Source organism: Notamacropus eugenii, chromosome 5 (assembly GCF_028372415.1).
Source record: "Notamacropus eugenii isolate mMacEug1 chromosome 5, mMacEug1.pri_v2, whole genome shotgun sequence".
NCBI classification, from domain to species: Eukaryota; Metazoa; Chordata; class Mammalia; order Diprotodontia; family Macropodidae; genus Notamacropus; species Notamacropus eugenii.
Genome location: NC_092876.1, coordinates 6,315,913 through 6,341,261, shown reverse-complemented (window position 1 = coordinate 6,341,261; position 25,349 = coordinate 6,315,913). Strand labels below are relative to the sequence as shown.

At 45.3% G+C, this 25,349-nt stretch overlaps 1 protein-coding gene across 8 annotated transcripts; it reads right to left on the bottom strand.

The window, feature by feature from the left end:
• Positions 1-1,399: 1,399 nt before the first annotated feature.
• Positions 1,400-20,386, bottom strand: LOC140503253 (uncharacterized). Of its 8 annotated transcripts, none has more exons than XM_072607051.1 (7): positions 20,012-20,386; positions 18,477-19,198; positions 18,261-18,348; positions 14,298-14,383; positions 11,992-12,118; positions 11,218-11,322; positions 1,400-4,455 (listed from the first exon to the last, which is right to left on the bottom strand). In XM_072607051.1, exons 4-7 carry the CDS (start codon positions 14,328-14,330, stop codon positions 3,359-3,361), a joined length of 1,362 nt encoding a protein of 453 aa, XP_072463152.1. In that variant the 5' UTR covers positions 14,331-14,383; positions 18,261-18,348; positions 18,477-19,198; positions 20,012-20,386; the 3' UTR covers positions 1,400-3,358. The 8 variants fall into 8 exon arrangements, with proteins under 8 accessions (XP_072463152.1, XP_072463156.1, XP_072463157.1 ...); XM_072607055.1 differs by having other exon boundaries at positions 18,477-18,745; XM_072607056.1 differs by having other exon boundaries at positions 18,477-18,659.
• Positions 20,387-25,349: the final 4,963 nt, after the last annotated feature.

Sequence of the window (25,349 nt, the reverse complement as noted above, 5' to 3'; positions counted from 1 at the left end):
CTGTTTCCTGCCCTTGCTCCCATCTTCCCTACATGTCTTTTTGTTCCCGTTTTGGTTGGCTGACTGAAGAATTAATTCCCTTGGCATCCACAGCAGCGGATCTAGATAATTCCTGGCTTTCTTCCTCATTTGCCATTATTTCTCTTGGGCCTTCAGAATTTCATTTCTGCTGCAACCAGGACAGTCTGGACATGCTCCAAAGGCTCCTCAAGGGCACCTCCATGTTACCCAAATTGGGCATGCTTAGACTACTACCCCAGACAGCACACTCATAAGCTGACTTAGAATCTGAGTTGTTGAGATTCTACTTTGCCTTTCTCAGAGTCCCTTTGGAAGTTTTCCCCAAATCTCAGCGGCATGTCAGTCTGTGCCTAGTTTTCCTCTCCTCATCTATCACAACATCTAGGAGAAAATGGTCACTTACTGTCCAACGTTCCCATTATTATTCTTCTTAGAGAACATAAATGTAGGACTTCCCCTTGTTGGTTCCTCTACCTTTGGAAGTATGAAATGGGCATCAAGGAAGCCTAGGTGATCATTGGATGCTGTTTTAGGCAGGGTGCTCCAGAAGATGTCTGGCCCCCAGCTGCCTCCAGGAGCAAAGATACAATCCTGCTTGGCATTCAAAGCCCTGCTTCCCCACACATATTCTTCCATCCAATGACTCTCACCTGGTTTTCCCACAAACCAGATCCTCTATCTCTTGGCTCCTGGCATTCTCTCTGGCTGTGCCTGGAATGCTCTCCCTCTTCATCTCTGCCTACTGGCTTTACTGATTTCTAGTTCTACTAAAATCCCATCGTCTACAAGAAGCCTTTCCAGCACCTCTTAATTCCAGTGCCTTCCCTCTCTCAAATATTCCCTATTTGTCCTAAATATAGTTTGTTTGCTTGGGGCTTTTTTTTTCCATTAGACTGTGAGCTCAAGGACTGTCTTGTGTCTTTTTGTACCCCCAGCACTAAGCACAGGGCTTAGCACAAAGTAGGCAATAAATGTTTAATGACTGACTAGATAGTTGAAGTCTCCCATCATTACAGCATCATGTGACTGTGCTTTTTTTTTTTTTTTGTGAAGTGTGTCCCACACTGTCACCTATTCATCTGGGCTGTAGATGATTCTAATGACAAAATGCCTCTTTTCCTCCCTCTGTTGGTCTAATTGTCATGTGCTGCAAGGGACTGTCGGATGATCCCTGAAAAGTAGGAGAGGTCCTGTGCAGTCTAGAGAAGGACCAATACACTGATTTTTTAAAAGGTCAGGCTAGTCAGACAGTGTGGTCAGAAAGTCAGCATGATCTGTGCCTATGGAAGACGGGCAGTGGAATGAGTTGTGGGGCTAGAGCATGAGGAATGGGTTTGATTCTTGGGTCTCGTAACTCAAAAAATTCAGTGACAAGTGATTTTCACAGTAAGTGATGCTCTGCATCGACAGGAGTTTATTTATGGTAAATTCTACATATTAATGTAAAAATCACATAATGCCTAGCATTTACATAGCACTTCAAGGTTTGTAAAGCATTTTACAAATGTTATCTCATTTGATGTTCCCAACAACCCTGGTGGGTAGATGCTATTATCCCCATTTTACAGATGAGGAAACTGAGACAGATGGAGGTTAAAGGACTTGCTCAAGGTGACACAGCTAGGAAGTGTCTAAAACAAGATCTGAACTCAGATCCTCCTGACTCCAGCTCCAGCACATTTACCCAGTGTGCCCCCTTGCTGATGGCAAACCTCATTCCCAAAACTTCAAAACCTGAAGCTGGTAGAAAAGAGTGTCTGTTTGTATGTAGAATTTAGCCACTTGGTCCTAGAGGGGAGGGGAGGGTTCAGGAAGGAACTGAGTATTCACTGTTTGGGACTGTTAACTCAGTAGTATTTTAACATTTTTCCTTCTTCAAGATTCCTATCAATATTACCTCGAGTCATCTTAGGGTAGAGAGACCTAAGGGGGAAAGAGGGTCTGTGTCGGCCTGGACATTTTTCTCTAAGCAAGAACAGGCTTGGCTTAAGAAGAATGTTAAATAAAGTTGTTTCTGGTAGACTTGTGCTTAAAAGGCAGAGTATAATAGTATTATTTTTTTCTTGGAATTTATTTGGTATACACTTAAGACACACTAGGTGGCAGTGTGTAACAAGGGTCCAAAAGGTATGAAAATGGACATCAAAAATGGGAATTCGTGGGTTTGCTCTCCACATCTCAATGGAAGTCTCACTTTCTACCAGAGCACTCTTCTGGTCCCCCTTAATGCCTTCCCTCTGCAGACTATGTCCGATTTCTCCCATGTTTCGTATAATTGTAAAATTATATAATTATATATAATGTATATATTATATACTATATATATATATATATAATTGCATAATTAGTATAATTGCTTGCCTGTTGTCTCCTTCATTACTTTGCCTCTTTATAGCCCCAGTGCTTAGCACGGTGCCTGACCCAGGCAGGCTTAATGAATATTTGGCTGACTACTGACGGGTACAAATAGGTACATTAAAGATACCTATAAAGTGGGGACTGCTAGATGGCACTGTATTGGATAGAGCACCAGCCCTGGAATCAGGAGAACCTGAGTTCAAATCTGGCCTCAGAGACTTACAAGCTATGTGACCCTGGCTAAGTCACTTAACCCCAACTGCCTCCAAATTAAAAAAAAAAAAAAGGCATATAAAGTAGGTGTAAGGTAACCTTGGAGGGGAAGGCACTAGCAGCTGGCCCTGGGCTCCTGCAGTAGGGAACATTGGAGCTGAGTCTTGAGGGAAGCTTGGAATTCTAAACAGCAGAGATCTCTGGAGCATACTTGGGACGTGTTCTGAATTACTCACCTAGTTCCTGTTCGTATACAGGTGGTCTGCAGTATACTCCAATGACAAAATGGCTTCTTTTCCTGCCTTATCGATCATCACCCAAGTCTGTCTTCCTAAGTAATGCTACCTTCCCCTCTTTTTGCCCACCCCATTTCTCTTGACTGAGGGATCCCCATCCACCACACATGAGGAATCCTTCTGGGGTCAAGTTTGCCTCCCCAAGTTAGGAGCCCTAATCCCTTGTTTGCTTTTGTGTAAAGTGGTGTGAAGGAAAGGAAACAAAGTGAGCATGATGTTCCCCAGACTGGGTAACAGCAATCAAATCATCCTTGAAAAAATAAACTGTAAAGTTCCAAAAGTCACAGAGAAACAAAGAGGGCCATTTTGTTACCACTGCATAAAAATTACCCTAAACATTTTTATTCGTCAAAATGTAAAGGATGGAAATTATTTTAAGAATAGTTATTCTTTATTGTTGCCTGCGTATTTAGATAATGAACTCTAAACGTTATTTGCAAGTTTTCTCCCAATTGTAAACTCTCTTACATTCAGTAAGTCTTTTCTAAGCCACAGCTTTGCCAGTCATGACATTCAAAGGGTTTCACTGAAGCATGAGTTCTCTGGTGTCTAATGAGGTTTCCCTTCTGACTGAAGGCTTCCCCACACGTATGACACCGAAAGCACTTCACCCCAGCATGGGTCCTCTGATGTCTAATGAGGTTTCCCTTTTGACTAAAGGCTTTCCCACACTCAGCACATTCAAAGGGCTTCACTCCAGTATGAGTTCTCTGATGGCTAATCAGAAGTCCCTTCTGATTAAAGGCTTTCCCACATTCACCACATTCAAAGGGTTGCATTCCAGTATGAATTCGCTGATGACTAATAAGATGTCTTTTCCAACCAAATAATTTCCCACATTCATTACATTCAAAGGGTTTCACTCCAATATGAGTCATCTGATGGCTAACAAGGGTTCCTCTCCGACTGAAGGCTTTTCCACATTCATTACACTCAAAGGGTTTCACTCCAGAATGAATTCTCTGATGGCTGATAAGGGTGCCCTTCTCACAGAAGTCTTTCCCACATTCATTACATTTGAAGGGTTTCACCCCTGTATGGATTCTCTGGTGTCTAATAAGGGTACCCTTCTCACTGAAGGCTTTTCCACATTCTTCACATTCAAATGGTTTCACCCCAGTATGAGTCCTTTGATGGCTCATCAGGTTTCCCTTCTGACAGAAGGCTTTCCCACATTCATGACACTCAAAGGGCTTCACTCCTGTATGAGTCCTCTGATGGTTAACAAGGAGCCCTTTCTGACTGAAGGCTTTCCCACACTCTTGACACTCAAAGGGCTTTACCCCAGTATGACTACTCTGATGGTTAAGAAGGGTTCCCCTTCGACGGAAAGTTTTCCCACATTCATTACATTCAAATGGTTTTTCTCCAGTATGAGTCCTCTGATGTTCCATAAAATTTCGCCACCAAGTGAAGGCTTTTCCACATGAATTGCATTCATAGGGTTTGGCTCCAGTATGAATTCTCTGATGTTCAATAAGTGTTGACCTTTTAACAAAGGTTTTCCCACATTCCTTACAGTCATACACCTTCTCTCCATCATGTGTTCTTCGACATTTACCAAAGTCTGAGTGGAAACCAGAGACTAGCTAAATGAGGTAAAGTGAGTTAAATAATACGGTGCCAGTAAAAACAAAAAATGAAGCATTCCATTAAATATAGGAAAACTTATGTAGAGTGAAGAAAACAGGTCAAAAAGAACATTATGCACCCTAACTACAACTATGTTGTAAGATGCATCATCCATCACTGCAAATGGAACTTATATAGACAGAAAAGATAAAAAAGATGAAAACAGGGATGAAGATGTAGGCATCACGTCTGCCGTAAATCATGGAAGCTCACAGACATGTACAATCACTTCTAATCTCTTTTTAAAATTTTGTATGCTTAGTTTTCTCATTTTCTCTACCATTCCATGGTATACATTTGAATACCTACAGCGGTTGAAATAAAATCTGACCTAAAAGCAAAATATATATTGTTCAAAAGACTTTTTATTTCTTTTTTTTCTGTCCAGCTTTGCCTTTCACACTCTGCCCTCTCAAGTGAACCCTCTCTCATGATAAAAAAAAAAATATTGAAACAAAAAACAAAAACAGTAATCCCTAGTCCCTCATCTCTGTACTGAGAGGTGCGGTTTATTATCTATTATACGATACAATGATTGCTCAATCTCAGTAAGCAGTGATGGGCAGCTCCAACATGGTATCATGTATAAGAGTATTATCATGGGGTATTATTATTATAGTATATTATTATAATATATTATATTATTATTATAGTATATTATCAGTATAATCCTGTGCCGATAACTGTTTTCTTCCCTTTATACCACTTCACAACAGAGTGTCCACATTTCTCTGCATTGTTCATATTTGCAATTCCTTATAATCTTCTACAATAATCTTCCATTGCATTTATCTATCACACTCCAAATTCCCCAAGCAATGCATATTTATTTCGCATTCAGTATTCTGTGACCAGAAAATGATACTCTGACATAGAGGACATTGCTTTCTGCCACTGACCCTGCTGGCATAGAAGCTCCGCAGTGGGGTCTCTGGGTCAAAGGATATCAGTGGTTTAGTGAGTTTTCTCACATAATTCAAAACTAGTTTCCAAAAGAGTTGGACCAGCTGTCTACTCATTTACCTTACGTCTCCACAATCACTCTCAGATGGGCTATCTCCATGAGTGCTGTCACTGGCCATTCTTTTGATTTAGATTTTTCTTACTATTGGAGACATGGAACATTTTGTGCCAAAAGTGTTCTTATAGCACTTGTATTCTTGGGACACCTTCTGCTCTCACATGTCTGCATGAGCTCTTAGCAAAGCAGATGCCACAATCAGGAGCTGCTTCTCCTTCTGAACTACAATGAAACAGCTACACTTCTAAAATCTCTATGTTGGCTCCACTCTAGCCATCATGCCTACTCCCCCCACATAGTAAACACTTAATTTATAGACACTCCATCTAGCCAATGACACTATTTGTAAAAACACTTTGAGTACAGGCTTGGCACACAGCAGGTGCTATACAAATGCTTATTCCCTTTCCCTTCTGTCTGTCTACCTGTCTATCTATCATGTCCGTCCATCTATCTGTCTACCTCTCTAGCCTGTCTGTTCATCTATCTATCTGTCTATCCTGTTTGTCTATCTGTCTATCTATCCTGTCTGTCTGTCCATCCATCCATCCATCCATCCATCCATCCATCCATCTATCTCTCTGTCTGTGTCTATTTATCTATCTATCTATCCTGTCTGTCCATCTTTGTCTATCTTGTTTGTCTATCTGTCTGTCTATTTATCCATCTTTCTATCCAGTCTATCTATCTATCCTGTCTACATTGATCTGTCTTTTACAATCTCCTGTATACCATGATTGTTTAGGAGTTTTCCTCCTTAAAACCATTAAGCACTGTTTAAAAAACAGAAGAGAGGTCAGAGGGACAGACTAGCTATGGCTGGATTAGAAACAACTGAACAAATCCAAGAACACAAACTACTTGGGGAAGAACTTGCCCAATAACAAGTGCCAGGCAGAAACTTCACTGAAACCAACATTTGCACTCTGGACGTGCAAGCAGAACATGAAAGATTTCACACACATGACATGAAAAAGCAGGCAAGGAGCAGATGAGTGACCTCTCACAGCCACAGCCAGAGGAAGAAGTCTTAGCCAAGTTAAGGACAAAGGCGATGCAAGAGATAAAACAAGACAGATAATTACTCTTATGGAAAATCGTAGTTTTTGCACCAAGCACAATCAATGTAATTAGGATAAGAAGAAAAGAGGCCAAAGGGGGAAAACGTTCTTACTCTGGTAAGATGTTTGGGAAATTAAATGTGTGTATGTTTGTGCATGTGTACGGATGGATGCCTCACACCTACGGCAATTCCCCAGTGGCTAAGTGGTCAAAGAATATGAACAAACGTCCTAAAACGTAGAAATGAAGACTTTAATAAACACGTGAAAGATTTTTCTAAATTACTTGAGAGAAAATATTATTCTTATCATCAACATGCAAACCAAAACAACTCTAAAATTTCATCTCACCCCCAGAATGTTGGTGACATGACAGAAGATGGTGACAGTCACTATATGGTGACAGTCATGGAAAGACAGCCGTTAACATGATGGTGGTGAATTAGCTCAACCCTTCTGGAAAACAGTTTAGAATTATACTAAGAAAGTGACCGCAATGTGGCTGCAGTTTCACTGAGATCTCCCCCCTGCTGAGTATCCCCCAAGAAAGTTAAAAACAAAATAGAAACAAAGGTTTGATGTATATGAAAATACTCATAGGAGCCATTTTTGCACTTGCAAAAAGCCAGAAACAAAATAACTGCCAAGAATTAGAGAATGGCCCAACAAACTGTAAGTGGCTGGAACACAGCAAGGTTCCCCATTAGTGAGAATGAGAAATCCTGAGAGAGTCACACAGATCCGAATTCAAACTATTGGACATTGTAATTATGGAGAAATATGGTAAACAGTTCCAGCCCAATGGAAACATGCAGGCAAATTCAACTAATGTGACCACTTGTGAGGGGTTCCTCATTCACACTGATCAGGACCTGGCTGTAATGGAACATTACAGCACCTGGACAACAATGTACATAAAGAGTACGGGAGGTGAAGGAAGACAGAGGCTGAGTGGAGTAAGCTGGGCCAGTAAAACAACATACCTCGCCTCCCCACCCTCTCTGAAAAGGCGGGGCCTCTGGGGAGGACCACAGCATACAAAGCCAGATTTGGCGGATGTGAGTTTACTTTTGGAAGGTATTTTGTTTCCTCTTTCTTTTTTGTTCTCTTTTCTAAATGACAGCTTTCCCCACAGAGAAACAAGGAGAGAGATATTAGAAAATAAAATCATGTAAAAACAAAACATATCCGTACAAATTAAGAAAATAGAGAATTTCCCCTTCACCGACATGATGACAACCTACACAGCCTCCTTCTTCAACGACTGAGAAACTCTCATCAGGTCATACTTTCCCCCTCAGTGACAATGAACCCCCACTGTCATTACTGAAGCCCCATTCCCTTAACCCGACTCCCACAACCCTCTACTACAAAGCTACCCCTTTCGCTGTGCTCTCTGGAATGCCTGCTCCAAAGGCAACAAACACGCTTTCACAATTTCCTCTCTTCCCCAACTCCTGCCCTCCCACCAGAGGACTTCAACACACCTAATGACTCTCTACAAACACCCAAACCTCTCAAGTCCTCAACCTACTCACTTCCCACAAGCCACTCTGCTACCCCACATTAGCCACACACAAAGATGGTCACACCTGGATCTTGCCATCACCCACAAATGTACCACCTCCATGTTCAAGAGGTCTGAAATCCCCCCATCCAACCATAATCTATTGGGTTTTCACCTCTCCTTCAGCCTCCCCTTAGATAACTGCTCTTCATCCTCACCGTGACCTCTACACCCTTGACCCCTCAGTCCTCTCCCAGGCCATCTCCCCTGCACTAGCCACTCTCTCCTCTTCTCCACATCTGGACTCCTGGTGAAACAATTCAACTCTACGCTACCCTCCTCTCTTGAACCCCTGGCTCCCTCATCACATCCCCAACTATGCCCAGCCAAGCCTTAGCCTTGAATCACTCACTCCCACCATTTGTAGCTTTCACTCTTACACACATGCTGCTGAACCAAGATGGAGAAAATCATGCAGCCATGCTGCCTGAGCCCGCTGTGCAGTTATGTTGCACACCTTCCACTGGGCCCTCACTGCTGCCAGGCAATTCTACTGTATCTCCCTAATCAACTCTCTCTTCTGCTCCCCGCAGCAGATCCTCCTCAGACTTCCCAGGGCTCGCCATCCACCTACTCTCTCAGCTGAGAACTTTGCCTTACATGTCTACAGAAAAAATGCAGACCATTTGCTGTAAGCTCCCTCTTCCCCATCTCCTGTCATTCAGGTGCCTTCTGCTACTTCTACAGATGATTATCACATCTACCTCTCGTGCCCAAATCTCTCTGCTGACCTGTAATCTCCTATCTCTAACTGCCTTTCAGACATCTCCAACTGAATGTCCAGGAGACAAAGTAGAAAACCCTAAACCCTCCCTCACCTCCTGTCTTCCCTATTACTGTGGAGGACAATACCATTCAGCCACTTCCCTCAGACTCCTCTCCTGGACTCCTTACTCTCTCTGACCCTCCACATCCAATATGGTGCCAAGGATGGCCAATTTCATCTCTGCACCATCTCTCTGAAAGGTCTCCTCTTCTCTAACTCAACTACTCTCCTGCTCCTCCCCTCATTCCAAGACCACTGCAACACTGCTGGTGGGTCTGCATGCCTCCAGTCTCTCCCCATTCCAGCCCATCCTCCCTTCTGCCACCAAAGGGATCTTCCTAAACTACAGGTCTAATCATGTCACACCCCTACTCAACAAAGTCCAGCAGCTCCCTATCACCTCCAAGAGCAAACACAAAATGTTCTGCTTGGCACTCAAAGCCCTTCACTACCTGCCCCCTTCCTCCCTTTCCAGTCTTTTCACATCCATCCTCTTCCGGGCAGTGACACTGGCCTCCTGGCTCTCCCATCTCTTGGCCCAGGTGTTTCCTCCAACTTCCCCCATGTCTCCCTCTTAGCTTCCCTGGCTTCCTCCCAAATTCAGCTCAAACCCCCTCTTCTGCTGGTCCAGCAGCCACTGGAGCCCTTCCATCTGTTGTGTACAGATCTTGTAACACTGGCAACGACAACAGCTGGCATTTATCTGGCCTTGACTGTGTGTCAAGCATTGTGCTGAGCACTTCATAATTAGTGTCTCATTGGGTCCTCACAACACTCCTGGGAGGGAGGCACTATTATCATCGTTAGTATCATTAACACACATTTCACAGATCAGGAAACTGAGGCAAACAGAAGTGCACGGAATGCCCAGGCTCACACAACTAATAAGTGTCTAAGGCCAACTTTGAACTCAGACCTTCCTGGCTCTGGGCCTGGCACTCTGTCCGCTGTGCCCCTAGCTGTCCCTGTCCCTAACTAGGCATCTAATTATTCACATGTGCCCTCTTTTAAAATGGAAGGCCCTTTTTAAAATATCCTCAGACCTTGGCACAGGGCACAGCAGGTAGAACGTACTCAATCAATGCTGGCTGATTGACATACAAAATAAAATTAATAAGACTAAAGGAGAAATTACTTTTAGAGGACCATTTAAAAAGATATTCAGAATCCAGAAGGCACTGAAACGAATTTATAAAAGAAGGATCTGGTATTCAATAGATAGGGGGTGAAATAACAAAATAACGTGAATTTCTCAATAAGACACAAATTTTCAATAACCATCTGAAATACTCTTAGAAGTCTCCAACAGCTGTAAAAAATCCAGAGGGAACAACTCTCAGGAGATACCACCTTATACCCATTAGATTGGCCAGAAGTATTGAAAAGAAAATCCTTATTGGCAAGGCCGTGTAGAAGTAAGCAGCTAATTCTCTCACACGTGCAGCAGAGAAGGGAGGTCCGTTGGACTAGAAAAGAAAACAGCTACCTGCTGGAAGAAGTCTCATACTATTCAAACCGTAGGATCTTGAGATCCACTGAGCAAAATCCATGTACAGGATGTCATAGAAAGGAAAAAGAAAAGACCTCACGGGAAAAGTATTCTTTCAAAATACTACTATTCAAAAGATGCAGAAAATTGGGGAAAAGCCCCTGTGTGAAGCAATTAAGGACTGGCTTTATGCATCTTGAAATGACCTGTGTTATATGAAATTGGGAATCTCAGAAATACAAAAGAAACAGGAGATGACTCCCCCAGCAATGGATGAATGCACCTTTCTCTGCATAAGCCTCCCAGTCTTCATTTCATTCCTTACTGCTATTTCTGCCCATGTATCAGGCACAAATTTAGACCTTAGAGATGTTTTAATTTGCATTTCCTGAACATCAGTGAGGATGAACACTATTTCAAGAGATTATTCACAATGTAAGTTGCCTGTTCTGAAAATTATCTATTCATTTCCTTTAACCATTTATCCACCGATGCCTGGGAGTGACCAATGAAAACAAGGGAAAGATTACTCCCAAAGCAGCATGCTGGATGGAAATTTTTAAAAGTTTTCCCAAATATCACAGAGGCAATGTCACTTTCTATAAGAATGGCAAGGGGGGACAGATAGACAGCAGCAACAGTTTCTGCTCAAGGGAGATGAAGACAGACAAGGAAGCCGGTGCCCAAGGTCCTCCCCCAGTGCCTTGGGGCTCTGAGAATTCCTGGCCAATCGTTCAGATGTGTCTCAGTCTGAAGGCCCCCAATCCTCTCTGCTTCTCTGTCATTCACTCACCTGGGCAGATACCTCTTGGGACTTTTCCCACTGGCTTATACGGAGCTGCTCCTGTCTCCAACAGGCAGATCACATCGGGTTTGGACTCTGGAAGCCCAGCTCCTCCTGCAGATACAATGAGGAAAGGCTTTGGGACGGAGAGCTCTCAGAATTCAATCGTGGCCTCTTTTTAGGACCACTAACACTCTGCGTTCTGCTACGTTCTACTCCAGTCCAAAGGCAGGTCACACATCTGATAGGAGCTTGAAAAGAAAATGCAGCCATCTGATCCCTGGCCTGCTAAGAGAGGCAGGGATCTTTGCACATCTTCAGGCATCTGCCCTCTGACTTTACCAAGAAGTGTGACTGAAAGTATAGAATGCAGAGGAGCTGAAGGAAGCCATGGCACTCCCATGGGTCTGAGCAAGGATCCTGACCCCTCCCCCACTGATCGGATTCCCTGTCCATCAGTCTCTTCCTCCTTCTCTTTCTCCCTCCCTCTCCTGTTCTCTGCCTCCCTCTCTGCCTGACCCTTTCCCTTGCACTCTCTCTTTCTCCCATCTCTGTCTATATTTATATGCATACAAACATGCACATGCATATATAAACATGTCTATGTGCACACACGTATATATTCATTAAATACACAGACATGTATATGTATATTTACGTCTACATATGCATATATGATTCTTGGACGTTAAACAAAAACTCAGAGCAGCCCATCAGCCCTCAGGAGGCAGGCAGAGGGGAGAATGCAGGAGCCCCGAGGCACAGGGGCTGCCCCGTCCTTACCCACACACACCAGGTTCTCATAGTTCTCCAGCATCACGTCCCGGTACAGGACCCTCTGGGCCAGGCTCAGGCGTCTCCACTCCTCCAGAGAGAAGTCGACAGACACATCCCTGAATGTCACTGGATGCTGAAAGAGTAAATGCATTACCCCATGTAAAGACCATCACTTACAATCAACAGAAAACCCACGAAGTTGGCAGGGTGTGTGAGAGCGGGTCTCACATCACTGAGGGTTTGGAATACTCCACACTAACTACTGACTGACTGGTTGGCTTCTGTCAGAGAAGGCTGTGGGAGGAGGAGCAAGAGAGCAGAGGAGGTGGGCAGAGTGAAAAGGGAATGGACAAGGGGGTTTGGAGGCAAGGACATAAAGAGGAGGAGGCGGAGGTGGAGGAGGCCATTAGAAACATAGCAGAAGCATGAAAAGAAAAAGAAATAGGTGGCAAGTTAAACAAGTCTTCCAGGACATTGCTACATAAAGCAATGAAGCCAGAGGGGGCAGGGAGGGGCCTCTACAGCTGCCCTTCTCAAACTTAAAGCCCATATAGAGTCGTGAAGCATGGTTTAAGAAGGGCCAAGGAGTTCTGAGTGGAAAAAGTTTAAGAAGCCCTGCTCTACAGAAGTAGGCACCTCTTCCTGACCCCTTAGCACTGGCCCAGGTACTACGGGCACACATGCTGCTGGGACTGGTGCCAGGGCACACCAAGCACAAGGGGGGCCAGGGCCCACCAAGAACGAGGGGAACCAGGGCGCACCGAACAGGCAGAACAAGCCTCTGCCCTCAAGGAATGCACATGCCAATGGGGAGACAAGGAAATAACTGGGTATATACAGGATCCCTGCAGATTGGAAAGCAAGCCAAGAGGGCAAGGGGCACGAGCAGGAGACAGGATCTGAGTGGAGGCTCAGAGGAAGGCAGGGATGCCGGGGCAAAGCAAACCAAGCATGAGGCTCAGCTGGTGCAAAAGCATGGCATCAGGAGCAGTGACCCATTCAGGTAGGCCAGTGTAGCTAGAGGAGAGGTGGGCACCGGCTCAGGAACGTCTCTAAATGCCAGCTCTGTACTGGGAAGGTCACTGAAGAGTCTCTGATTGATTTTTTCATATAGGAGAGAGATTAGATTTATTATGTTTGGCCTCACAGAATAGAATAAGGGCAGAAGGGAAAGTCGCAAAGAGGCACTTCCAGGTCTGACATCAGCAAATCCTTCCTACAGAAGCCCAGTGCGCCTCTCCAAAGCGCAGCAGACTCTCGGGGCTGGAGGACTCTACTTCTCAGGGAGTGCTACAGCACAGGCTGACCACTACCTGTCAGAGATGGCCAAGCATGGACTCTCTTCTGGGTACAGGTGGACTCAATGGTTGTCTCTTTGATCTCTACATTCCATGCAGCCAGTTTACCATGTGCCTCATTGTGTATTCAACCCTGTCCCATGAAGAGAAGTTCACTTTATGATCAAATTCATACCAACTAATAATTTCCCAAAGGGAGCCACAAGAAAATCACTCTGCAAGGTACAGCTAATGCAATGAATGGCAGGGTTAAACAAGATCTTGCAGGCTAGAACCCTGGGCTGAATCGAATGAAGAAGTTCAACTGCAGGAGATGGAATGACTTCAATGGGAGTAAAAACACCAGCTGAACACACACAGGGACAGGGAGCTCACTCCAGGTGAACACCGTCATGACATGGTATGGAGTCTGAGGAGTCATGCTGCCCTACACTGAGTGACACGTCTCCAATCAAATTACCTACGAACTTGTCCCCAGTTCTGGTGCCACAAGAGGGACTAAAGCCAGGATGGGGAATGACTGAGTCTTGCCTCTGGAGAAAGGTCTGAAGGAACTAGGCACTTTAGGGCCTAGAGCTTATTTTGGGGGGGAAACAGAAAAGTTCTTTTCAAGTATTTGACATTTAATACGTAGAAGACAGATTAAACATCTGCTGCTGCTTGCCCCCAGATGAGAAGTCAGAGCAATGACTGGAACTTACTGAGAACACTGGGTCAGTGTAGCCTAAGGAAAGATGAACGGGATCCAAAGGAAAGTGGGATGGTTCATGGGGTCGCCTCTCCTCACTAGAGGTTCTCAGGAAGGCCTGGATGACCCACCGGCAGAGTGCCCCTTGCTGGGCATGTGGAAGAAACTACTCCCTTACAGCTTCTTCCTGAGATCCAGTGAACTCTTTATCAGCGATTAAGGGAAAATACCTGAGGCGCAGGGCTGTGCATGGACCTTGGACAAGCCCAGACCATGCAAAGGAAGGGAAAGGACACAGAATTTCTGTAAAGAAAATCTAAACTCACCTGGGACCTGGCTGTCAGAAGCCCAGAAGTCATTCCTTCTCTGTGCTTCTGTCCTGCGAAAGGGCGGGCTCTTGAGAAGGCCCACGCTGTGGAGAAGAAGTAATGAAGGAGATCAATCCTGCTTCGGAGCTTCCCCGTCTGCCCCAGACTCCAGATTCCCTCGTCCTGAAGCCCTCCTTCCATGTCAATCGCAGTCTGGCTCACCTCTGCTTCACCTTTCTCTACTGCTATCCTTGGGCTGCTAAATGTTTCCAAAGAGAGTTTAAAAGGGAATTATGGTGGGGCATGTGACATCTTCAAGCTACCTTCACAACTAGTGATGACCCTCATCCCTCCTTATCACATTCTCCACTCCATCTATCCAAAGCTTTTCACCATCTTAAAGCCCAAATGCCCACTCCAGCTACCCTGTAAACAAGGCCGACATCATCCAATGGGAGTTGACTCAATTTCCTTTTTTGCCTTAAGGGCATTCTGTATCACGATTTTCACTCTTGTCCACCCTGCTTATCCAAGAAGGAAAGAGTGAAACCTTCCTCCTGTCCATCTTCTGTACTTGTGCTAAGAATTTCATTTCCCATGCCTCTTCTGGGACCCTAAGTCTATCAGTTATCTATTCAAAACCTGAGAGAGGGTTTAATTTGGGACACCCAAATGTTTGACTCAGACCAAAAATTCATCATTGATGTATCAGTTTTAGCTTAAAAGGAAAGTTTTCCCACAAGAGAATGAGTCCTGTGAAGGAGGGATTCTTTTATTTCTGTCTTTAGATGCCCAGAATCTATCATGGCACCTGTCAGAGTAGGTACGTCATAATCTCTTGTTGTCTTCAGCCATGTCAACAAGCATTTATTACGCACTATTATGTGCCAGACACTGTGAATGAATGAAGAAATGGAAAAGCTTCTATTACATATTCACTAAGTGCCAAGCACTGTGTCCACAGCTAGGGGTATAAATACAAAAATGAGACTGCTTGTTTACATTCTAATAAGAAGACAATCCCTAGAGGAGACGGGGGATCTCTGGGTGCTCTGGGCTGAGAAATCATGAGGACGGCAAGCTCATTAAACAGCAGGGCAAAGGCCTGCCACTTTAGGCAACAGCAGACCTCTCCTTTCGAGAGGAAATGATGCGTACCAGTTAAGTGTACGCCAAAGAACTACCAGGTAACTTGAGGAGGGGGCCACAAGCAGCCAGGGATGGAGAGAAGGGTCCAGAGCGGCCTCAGGAGGGAGGCGATGGAAATGAGTGATGCTCTGTTATTCTGAACAACAGGACAGAAATACTGCTTGCCAAATTAAGACCCTAAAACATCACAAGTCATGAACTGATTCAACCATTCTGGAGAGCAGGGTACAACTATGCCCAAGGGGCAGACAACCCTTGACCCACCAATGCCACTACTAGGGCCGCATCCCAAAGAGATCGTACAAAAGGGAAAAGGATCCACAAGTGCAAAAATATTTATAGCAGCCCTTTTTGTGGTGGCAAAAAACGGGAAATTGAGGGGATGCCCAACAACTGGGGAATGGCTAAATAAGGATGAACAAGTGACTTTTAGAAAATCCCAGAAAGACTTAGATGAACTGATGCAAAGTGAGATGAGCACAACGAGGAGAACATTATACACAGTAACAGCAACAATGCGTGATGATCAGCTATAAATGACTTAGCTTCTTCTCTGCAATCCAAGGCAATTCCAAAGGGCTTATGAAGGAAAACGCAATCACATCCAGAGAAAGAACTGTTGGACTCTGAATGCAGATTGAAGCACACTATTTTCAATTTCTTTATTTTTTGGTATTTTTTCATTTTGTTCTGTTTCTTCTTATACAACACGACTAATATGGAAATATGTTTTAGATGATTGTACATATATAACCTGTATCAAAATGCTTATCATATTAGGGAGGAGGGAGGCCAAGGAGGGAAGAAGAAAATTTGGAACTCAAAATTTTATTTTAAAAAAATGTTAAAAATTGTCTTTACATGTAATTGGAAAAAAAATAAAATACTATTTAAAACAAAAAAAAAAATCTCCCCAGACTAGATCAATGTACCAAATCTTATGAGATCAAATTGAACGAGGAAAAACGAAAAATCTTACATTCTGGCTTTAAAAAACCATAAAGGCTGGGAAAGCCATGTCACATCAATAATACCAGGGGAATTTTGTGGATTGCAAGGTCTTTATGTATCAAGAGAAGAATATGTCTGCCAAAACAGCTAATGCTCCCATAGGCCACATTCATTGTTCTTCATTCATGCAAAAGATTTTCAATTGTACATAATTGAAATTCTAATCAGAGTGTGAGCATTGAAAGATGCCTCCATGGCTATCTAGTACAAAGAATCCCAGAAAGGAAACTCCATTATAACATACCCAAAAACCAGACATCCATCCTCTGCTCAGGAACATCTTCTGAGGACAGACAAGCCCCCGACCTCTCACAGCAGCCCATTCCCCTTTCGGAGAGCTCTCATGGCAAGGACCTCTCTGACAGCTAGGACCCCTCCTTGCCTTTAAGCTTAAACTTGCTTCTTTGAAAAGCTACCTCCTAGACCCCAGTTCCAGCCTGAGGGGTGGGGCGCATCTCCCAGCGTCCTGATTTTTATCTGACCACTGAAGCCAGATGGCTGCAGAAGAGAAAGTGAGGCTGGTGACTCAGCACAACCCTCCCTCATTCAAATTTAATTCATCATAAACCATAGCAGCACCTTCCAGATGTCGTGTTCCTCTTGGAGAAGGAAGGACAAAAAACGTCTGGGGCCAGAGAGACCAAATGTGGCCCCTCTTCCACTCGATGTTCCTTCCTGCACCCGAAGGTGGCCCTGGTGGCCACCTGAGGCTCCACTGCCTCAGGCTCACCAGGCCCTGCTGCTTCATAGAGCCTCACATGACATAGACTCAAGGCTCTTCATCATCCTTCGCTGGGCACTCTCCAGGTTCTCAATGCCCTTTGTCAATGGTGGCAATCTGAACACAATGCTCCAGACAAAGTCTGGCAAGGGGCAGAGGACAGACAGAGGGACAGATTATCACTTCTCTAGTCCTGGACACTGCCCATCTTCACACACCTCAAGCCTCACTCACTAGTGCATCACAAGTACTGACCCCTACTGATCGCGAAGTCCACTAAAACCACTAGATCTTTTTCAGAACACCTGCAATCTACTCCTGTCCCATGCATTCAGATAATCTTAATGCTCTGGAAAGACTTGGGAAAAGCATGACAAAAGGCTAATCAAGGTGCCCCACTGGGCACAAGATGGTGGCCTGAGAGGGTCTAATCTCACCGAACCTCTCTCCAGTCTGGGGGTCTCACACACAGTGTCAACAACAGAGAGAGACAGCATTAGAAAAAGAGAGTGCTGGCCATGGGGCCACATCCAAAAATGATTTCTTATTGCAGCATTTTTTAGGATGTTTCTGATACTCTCAAAAAATCTGTGATGAATCATGCGATTATCACCAAGATACTCAAGATAAACCTCATGGAGATTTGGTTCAGAAAGGTCAGACACAAGCAGATAGATCATTGTACAGAAAGGGAACCGAAGGCCCAGATGGCATAAATGACTGACTAGCCCAGAGTTGCACAGAGCCCACAGGGCAGAATCAGGACTACATTCAAGTTTTCTGATTTCAGGGCTGGCTTTCCATGACAACATAATGCTCCTGAGAGCAAATGGCTATGGAAGGAAGAGATTGATATTAAGAGTGAGGAGCAGACTTTAGCCCAAGTGTAGCTGTATGGCTGAGAAAGGAAGGTTGTGGCGAGACAGGGGAAGGTCTTTAATAGCAGCCAGATTAAGCTGGAAGGCATGCACAGGCTTGATTGGGGGTCAGGGAGCTTCATGAGAATGTTGCTGCAATAATCCAGACAAGAGGTCAGAGAGGGGACAGGTGGGATAAGACTACATATGGCACATCAGGAAAGAAAGGAAACTCCAACTCACCTCAATCCCAGTAGTCAGGAACCCAAGAGCCAGTCCTTTCTTTCTCTGCTCCACTTGTGGGGAAGCACAGCATCCTCAGAAAGCAAAGCTAGAAAAGGAAAAGGAACCATGAACAGAATCACAAAACTCCTAGATTCAATGAACTAGAAAGATCCTATCCCCATCCCCTCCACCCTACCACACTTTATTCCCAACCTTGGTACTGAGAAAGCGTACAGTGCAGCCAAGGAAGAGTCCCCTCCACCCAGAATCAGAGACAGAGCCATGGACAAGAGCTGCCTGAAGTTCCACCTTCAGGCCAGTGGACACAGCAGATTCCAGGAGACAGAGCCCAGGGACACAAAGCAGCTTCTTCTCATCTGAGAACTGGATCAGCAGACTGCCAAGACCTTCCACAAACTAACAATTAAATGTTGTTTAGGCCAATCCATCAACAAAAAAGTCTTTATTTAAGACCTACTATGTGCCAGGTCCTGTGTTGGGCACTAGGGATACAAAGAGAAAAAAACAAAAAAACAGTCACAGAGGATTCGTGGGGCAGGACCACAAAGCTCTCCTTTCAAGCTAATCCTGAACCAGTAATGAATGGTTGGACTCTTTGGGAACAGTCAGCCTGGTCACACCCACCTTGCCATGCATAAATACTGCCTATCCATCTCCTTCACAAGAACAGAATGAAAAGTTTTGTCAAACGATAGATTAAAATCTGGAAAATCCACCATCTGCTCTGAATCCAACTCAACATCACCATCCCATCATTGACCAATCTCATTTTCTTCCCATTTTAAATCAGGACACTTGCCCTTCTCCAGCCATGTCACACCTACCCCACTCCGAGGCTTTCTTCCCAGTAAGTGGTTTTCAGTTGTTTTCATGGTATCTCTCCAATTAAATACCCTGAGGGTAAAGGCTTCACTTTGATCTTTCTGGGTACCTGCCTGGCACACGGAAGCCACGTAAGGGATGTTTATTGATCAATTCTCCCTGATCCCTTAAGGACCACAGAGAACTGCTTGAAACCTCCTGACTATTTTCAATAAGATGGGATGTCGCTGATCTGCGCCTGGTGAGCTGAACTCCGAACAGCGGCTCATGTTGGGACCAACAGTCTCATCCTAAGAAAGCTTAAACCTAGGACACTGGAAGCGTGGGGCATTCAAAGGGCCCCGGGTGAGCCCCATGAAACAACGAGGTGTTACTGTTAGACCTTCAGGAGGGGGCTCGAGATGCCCGAGCACAGCGCCCACTTGTCGCTCTCAGCAGGAAGGTCCAGGCACCGGCCTCCTGAATACAGACATCACGGCTGGCCCAGGGGCATCGGAAGCAGGGCTCGATCCGAGCTGGAGCTTTGGTCTGTGTGCCCACACACCGAGGGAGGGTCCTCCTGCCTCCCCGCAGCCTGCCCAGCTTCGTGCCCACCCCTGGAACGGTCCTCCTCACCCTGAGATCACCCGGCACCTCCAGCCCCTGACTCATGCTGGGCCCAAGCGGCTGTCCCGCTGCCCACCCAGGGCTCACCCAAGGCGCTTCGTAAGCGCTGACTGTGTGCCAGGGGCTGGGGAGCCTGCCCTCCAGGTGAGACAGGAAGAGGACAGGCTGGGGGCCCCAAGATCCCCGACTCCCCCGAACCTCGCTCTCCCCTTGTCCAACTCCCCGGCTCCGCGCGCCTTCCCTCTCTGGCCTTCAGCCTTAGCGCCCCTCGCCCCGTGCCCGTGCCCGTCCTCAGCCTTACCCAGGGAACCCCAACGCACCTCGCGCTCCGCCGGCAGGGAGCCCACCACGAAGTCAATATCCAGCTGTTCACCCCGACGCATGCTCAGTCTCTGCCACACTCGCCCCGCCCACGGCAGCCCCAAGTGCCGCTTACAGGTCAGCTCCTGCGCATGCTCAGTCTCTGCCACACTCGCCCCGCCCACGGCAGCCCCAAGTGCCGCTTACAGGTCAGCTCCTGCGCATGCTCAGTCTCTGCCACACTCGCCCCGCCCACGGCAGCAGAATGTGCAGTCCGGCCGAACCGCAGTTCAGCTTCTGCGCACGCTCGGTTCTTCCCCGCTCACGACCACCTCATTCCCAGTCTGGCGAGGTTCTCACTCAGCGCTGCTCCCCTGGGCTCCCTCCACCTCATCCCTCACCCCAACAATCCAGTACCTGCCTCCCCTCTCCCGGTAGCCACTTCCCAACACGATCACCAGCACCAAGGCCAGAATGGCTGACAGGCGCCATGCGCATGCGTTCAACAGGAGGCGGAGGGAGAAGGCGGTGCTTGGAGCTTTCGACCAATCAGCGTCACTAGTTCCCTTTCTCCAATCAGAGACCCGGTTCCCCCGGATGCCCCTCCCCTCTCCTGCCTGAGACCACGTGCCCAGCCTTCATTCATTCCTAATACCCCCAGACTTCTCTACCTCATGGGTTCTGCGGCTTTGGTGGCCTGCACCCTGGGGCAGGGAGTCTGGGGAAGCCTGGGGACCCCGTCTCAGAATCATCCAGTTTACAGATTGCATTTTTGTAAATGCATCTTTGGGTTTGGACTCAGCAGGCTTGGCACCCTTGGAATAGTATTTGGTGACCTTGACATCAGACTTGGTGGCCTCAGTGTCAGATTTCATAGCCTTAGAATCAAATTTGCTGACCTTGGAGGCAGACTTGGTGACCTTGGGGTCAGTAGACTTGGCAGCTTTGGAATCACTGGGCTTTGTGTCCTTAGAATGAGACTTAGCAGCCTTAGGATTGAACTTGGTGGCAGACTTGTCAGTAGGTTGGGGTCAGTAGCTTGGCAGCCTTGGAATCAATGGGCTTTGTGTCCTTAGAATTAGACTTGACTGCCTGGGGACTGGACTTGGTGGCAGACTTGGTGACCTTTGAGTCAGTGGACTTTGTGTCCTTAGAATGAGACTTCATGATCCTGGAGATTGGGCATTTCATGGCAACCTTAGGGCCTGGATGATTAGTGGCTATCTTGTGGCAGCACACTGGGCAATGGCCTTAGCTTGGCCTTGCAAGCCTTGATGCTCAGGATCTTCATGGCCTCTGCTTGGGCCATGATGGCTTTGGTATCCTTGGCTTGCATCTTCTTCAGCCTCTTCTTGTTATGTTTCTTACAAAGCTCATGTTTCTCAGAAACTTGGGGTTGACATGTTTCAGAGACTCACATCTCTGTAACCTAGGTTTCTTGATGCCATTTCTGTGCCATTTTCATGATTGGTTGTATACAGTATGCTTCTTAGACTTTGCCATCTTTTCATAGATGCCTTTCCTAACAGGAGCACTATCCAATGGAAGAGGCCAAAGCAAGAAAGAGAAAAAAAAAGCTCACACCTGCATTATTGCAGTAGCTGCTGGTGGGTCTGCTTCCTCAAGTCTCTCCCTACTCTTTCCAGTTGTTAAACTGATTTTCCTAAGGTGCAGGTCTATGTCACCCACTTACTCAATAAGTGCCTATTGCATCCAGGATCAAATACAGAATCCTCTGCTTGTCCTTCAAAGCCCTTCATAACCTAGTGCTCTTCTTCCTTTCCAGTATTCTTCTCACATTTTACTCCCTACCATATGTTCAATCCAGTGACACTGACCTCCTGGCTGTTCTAACATCTGACCCTCTGTCACCCAATCTGGGGCCTTTTCTCTGGCTGTTCCCCATACTTGGAACGTTCTCCCCCCTCATCTCTGCTTCTCTGGCTTCCTTCAAGTGCCAGTTAAAATCGCACCTTCTACAAGAACTCCTCTTAATTCTGCCTTCTGTTGACTTTTTCCTGTTTTTCCCATATATAGTTTGTCTGTGCCTACTTATTTGCATGTTGTCTCCCTCATCAGATTATGATGGTGCTTGAGGTCAGGCACCCTGTTTTTGCCTTTCTTTGTATTCCTAGGTAAAGCTGCTAGTCCCAAGCCTTCAAAATAGATATTTCAGGATGGAAACACTTGTTTAAACCCTAAACTACCATATTTTCCCAGCTACTGTATGATTATTCACTATTTTTTACAAATAAGGGAAATGGTGAGTCATAAGGAAAAAATTAATGCAGGCATGAGGGGATGAGGCCTGGACCAGGGTAGGGACAGCATCAGAGGAGAGAGTGAGAATTTTTTAAAGATGCTGCAGAGTGAAACTGAGGAGAGGTGTTGCAAAGGTGAAATTGATGAGAGGTGCTGCAAAGGTGAAATTGATGAGATGTGTTGCAAAGGTGAAACTGATGAGAGGTGCTGCAAAGGTGAAATTGGTGAGAGGTGTTGCAAAGGTGAAATCTACAAGAGATATGGCAGAGGTGAATTGGACAAGCCTTGGAAACAGCTTGGATATGGGAAATGAGAGACATTAGGACTCCAAGGTGATACCAAGTTTGGGAGCCTGGAAGATAGTGGTGCCCTGTACAGTAATAGGGAAGGTAGGAGACAGAAGTATAATGAGTTCCATTTTGGATATGTTGAGACTGGACATCAAATTTGTGACACCAAAAAAGCAGCTAGAGGTGAAAGACTGAAGGTCAACAACGAGTTTCATGCAAAATAGATAGACTTGGGAATCATCAGCATAGAGATGGTCATCAAATCCATGGAAGTTGATGAGACCAAATGAAGTAGAATGGAGGGAGAAGAGCAAAGGGCCCGGGATTGAGCCCAGGGCCCCCTTCTCTTTACACTCTTTTCTCTCCAGGTTTTTGTGAGTCCAGCCTCACCTGGTTCTCTTCTGACCCATTTGACTGCTCTTTCTCAGTCTCCTTGTCTGGATCTTCATCCGGGTCAGGACTGCTCACCAGGGTTGCTGTGGAGGCTCTCTGTATTGAAGGCTCAGGAAGGCCTACTAGATTGGGTGGATTACCTTTACACCATTGTAGGACCCAGATGGACTTGCTTTCCTTTTTAAACTATGAGTATTTGTGCATGCACATATATAATACACACACGTAAACATACAAACATATGTGAGAGTGGGTAGAAAATTGACCTTGGAGTCAAGAACACTGATTCAAAGGCTGCATGTGACAGAGAATAGTTGTGTGACCAGGGACAAAGCACTTAATTCTCAGCATTCCAAGCAGCTCTAAGACTAGACAAATGACTTCCTGCTCTGAATTAGTGAAGAGGAGTTTCACACAAGAAATACTCAGAATTCATCAGCTCACACCCTACAATAGACAGTAAGTTCAAATGAGAGCAAGATGCATATGATGAGGTTCAGAGGTACTGGGGACCCTGAAATACCAACAGACCAGGTCCTGCTCGAATGAATTCAATACAAGCCTTCTTAAAGCCTGATAATATTTAATATAACTTTTGAACTTTAAGGATCAGAGCTCGAATTAAGCCTGGACCTAAGAATCTCTTTTCTCTAAAGTAAACTCAGAGAATGCCTCTTCCTGTGTCAACAAAGCCAGGGCTGACAGCATTCCTTATGAGACCTTTAACCTAAGATACTTTTTCCGAATAATGGGATGTTTCCCATATCTTAATAGTTTGTGGACATATACTATTTTATGGCATGATAATGGTAAAGAAAACAGACATCTTGGGGTCATAATTTCAATTGAAACTGTCAAACTCTGTTATTGTATTTATAACATATGCAATTAAGAAATTCCTTTCTAATGGTCTAGTTAATCACTCAGGGAGACCATAAATCTGAAGGACACAGAACACCTTCTTTGTCCTAAAACAGATTTAAACCTGGCCAATTTTTGTATCAGTAGTCAGATGATATCTTGCTCTGTAGTACTATGTAACTGTTACTTTAAGGGGAATGAATTAAATAATAAATGTATTTAGCCTGTTGCCTTTTCTTTAACCAAACTTTCAGGTCAACAGTTATGGCACCCAACGTGGACTGAAACTGAGAAAGTAGAATGGACAGCCCGCCACATCACCAGGGCCAGAGATTTAGGCTCCTTCAGGATTATTTTTCCTGAAATCTTAAGCCTTGATGGAGTTGGGGTAAGTCCTTCCCATTCCCAGCTTCCAAAGGACTCCCACTGATTTGGTAGACGTCCACAAATTCCCTTTAAACTAGCTCTGGGGTCGGGGACCAAGTGGCGTTAAATCACTCTGTATTACTTAGGTCTCCTCTGAGGATTGATCTTAGGAAAATTAGTACAAGTATTGCTAGCACTGGTGTCAATCAACTAAAGATAGCCCTAAAATTATGTCAACCAACACAGGGCTCTTTTGGACTGTTCAAAGTTACTTTATTTTAAAACCAAGTTAAGTTTAAAGGCCAACAAAATATCTAGCCAGCAGCAGGAATGTTTCATCTTGGGCTTGCTGAAATGGCTGAGGGTTCCCTTTACAACCTGTGGAGCTGTTTCAGCACCAGCCCAATACTGGCAAAAATCCTTTCTTCTTCAAGGGCTTCAGTCTGTCCTTCCCCTTCACTTCCTCCACCCTATTCCTCGCCTCTTTCCTTCCTCTCCCTTCCCTTGAAAGCCTGTGAGGGGGAAAATGACGGCACTTAGCTGCTCTCTTTTCCCACTCGCCTTCCCTTACCTGCCTTAGCCCTGAGGAAGACAACTCTGTTCAAGCCTCAATTGTCTCCTCCTTCTTCTGCCTCCTCACTTTCCCTTTAAGGACTCTGGTCTTGAAAAGGACAGTTACAATCCACCTATGAACTAACAAGCTTCTAATTGCTCTCTCTCTGTGTTTTTGTTTTTTTGTGAGCTCCGTTTGTATTTGTCCTGTCAATTTGTCTGTCAGTGTACGTCTCCGTCCATATCACGTGTACTGTGAATGAGTTTGTTATCTTGTAAGATTTAAAATCAAGCAGCCAGACTTCAAGGGCTGCAGCTAGGGAAATAAACAAACAAAACTTTAAGACTTTTCCTTGTTGTTCCAGTCTGGCCAACCTGGAATGACAATGGAAAGTTAGATCATCTGAGGTAAAATCATTTTAGCAGATTTGTATGTTGTGAGATTAATCATAAAAAAATTTTGGGAACTGATCATTTGAAATTATGGGGAAAAAAATAACTCCTAAGATTATTATGAGCCCTAGGGCTAGCCTAGGGTAGCCCTAGAAATTCACCTTGCTAATCCTGATCACCTAACATTCCCCACTCCCTCTTAGAGTTAAGGGAGTATCTCAGAACGGGGATTCTTTAGCAA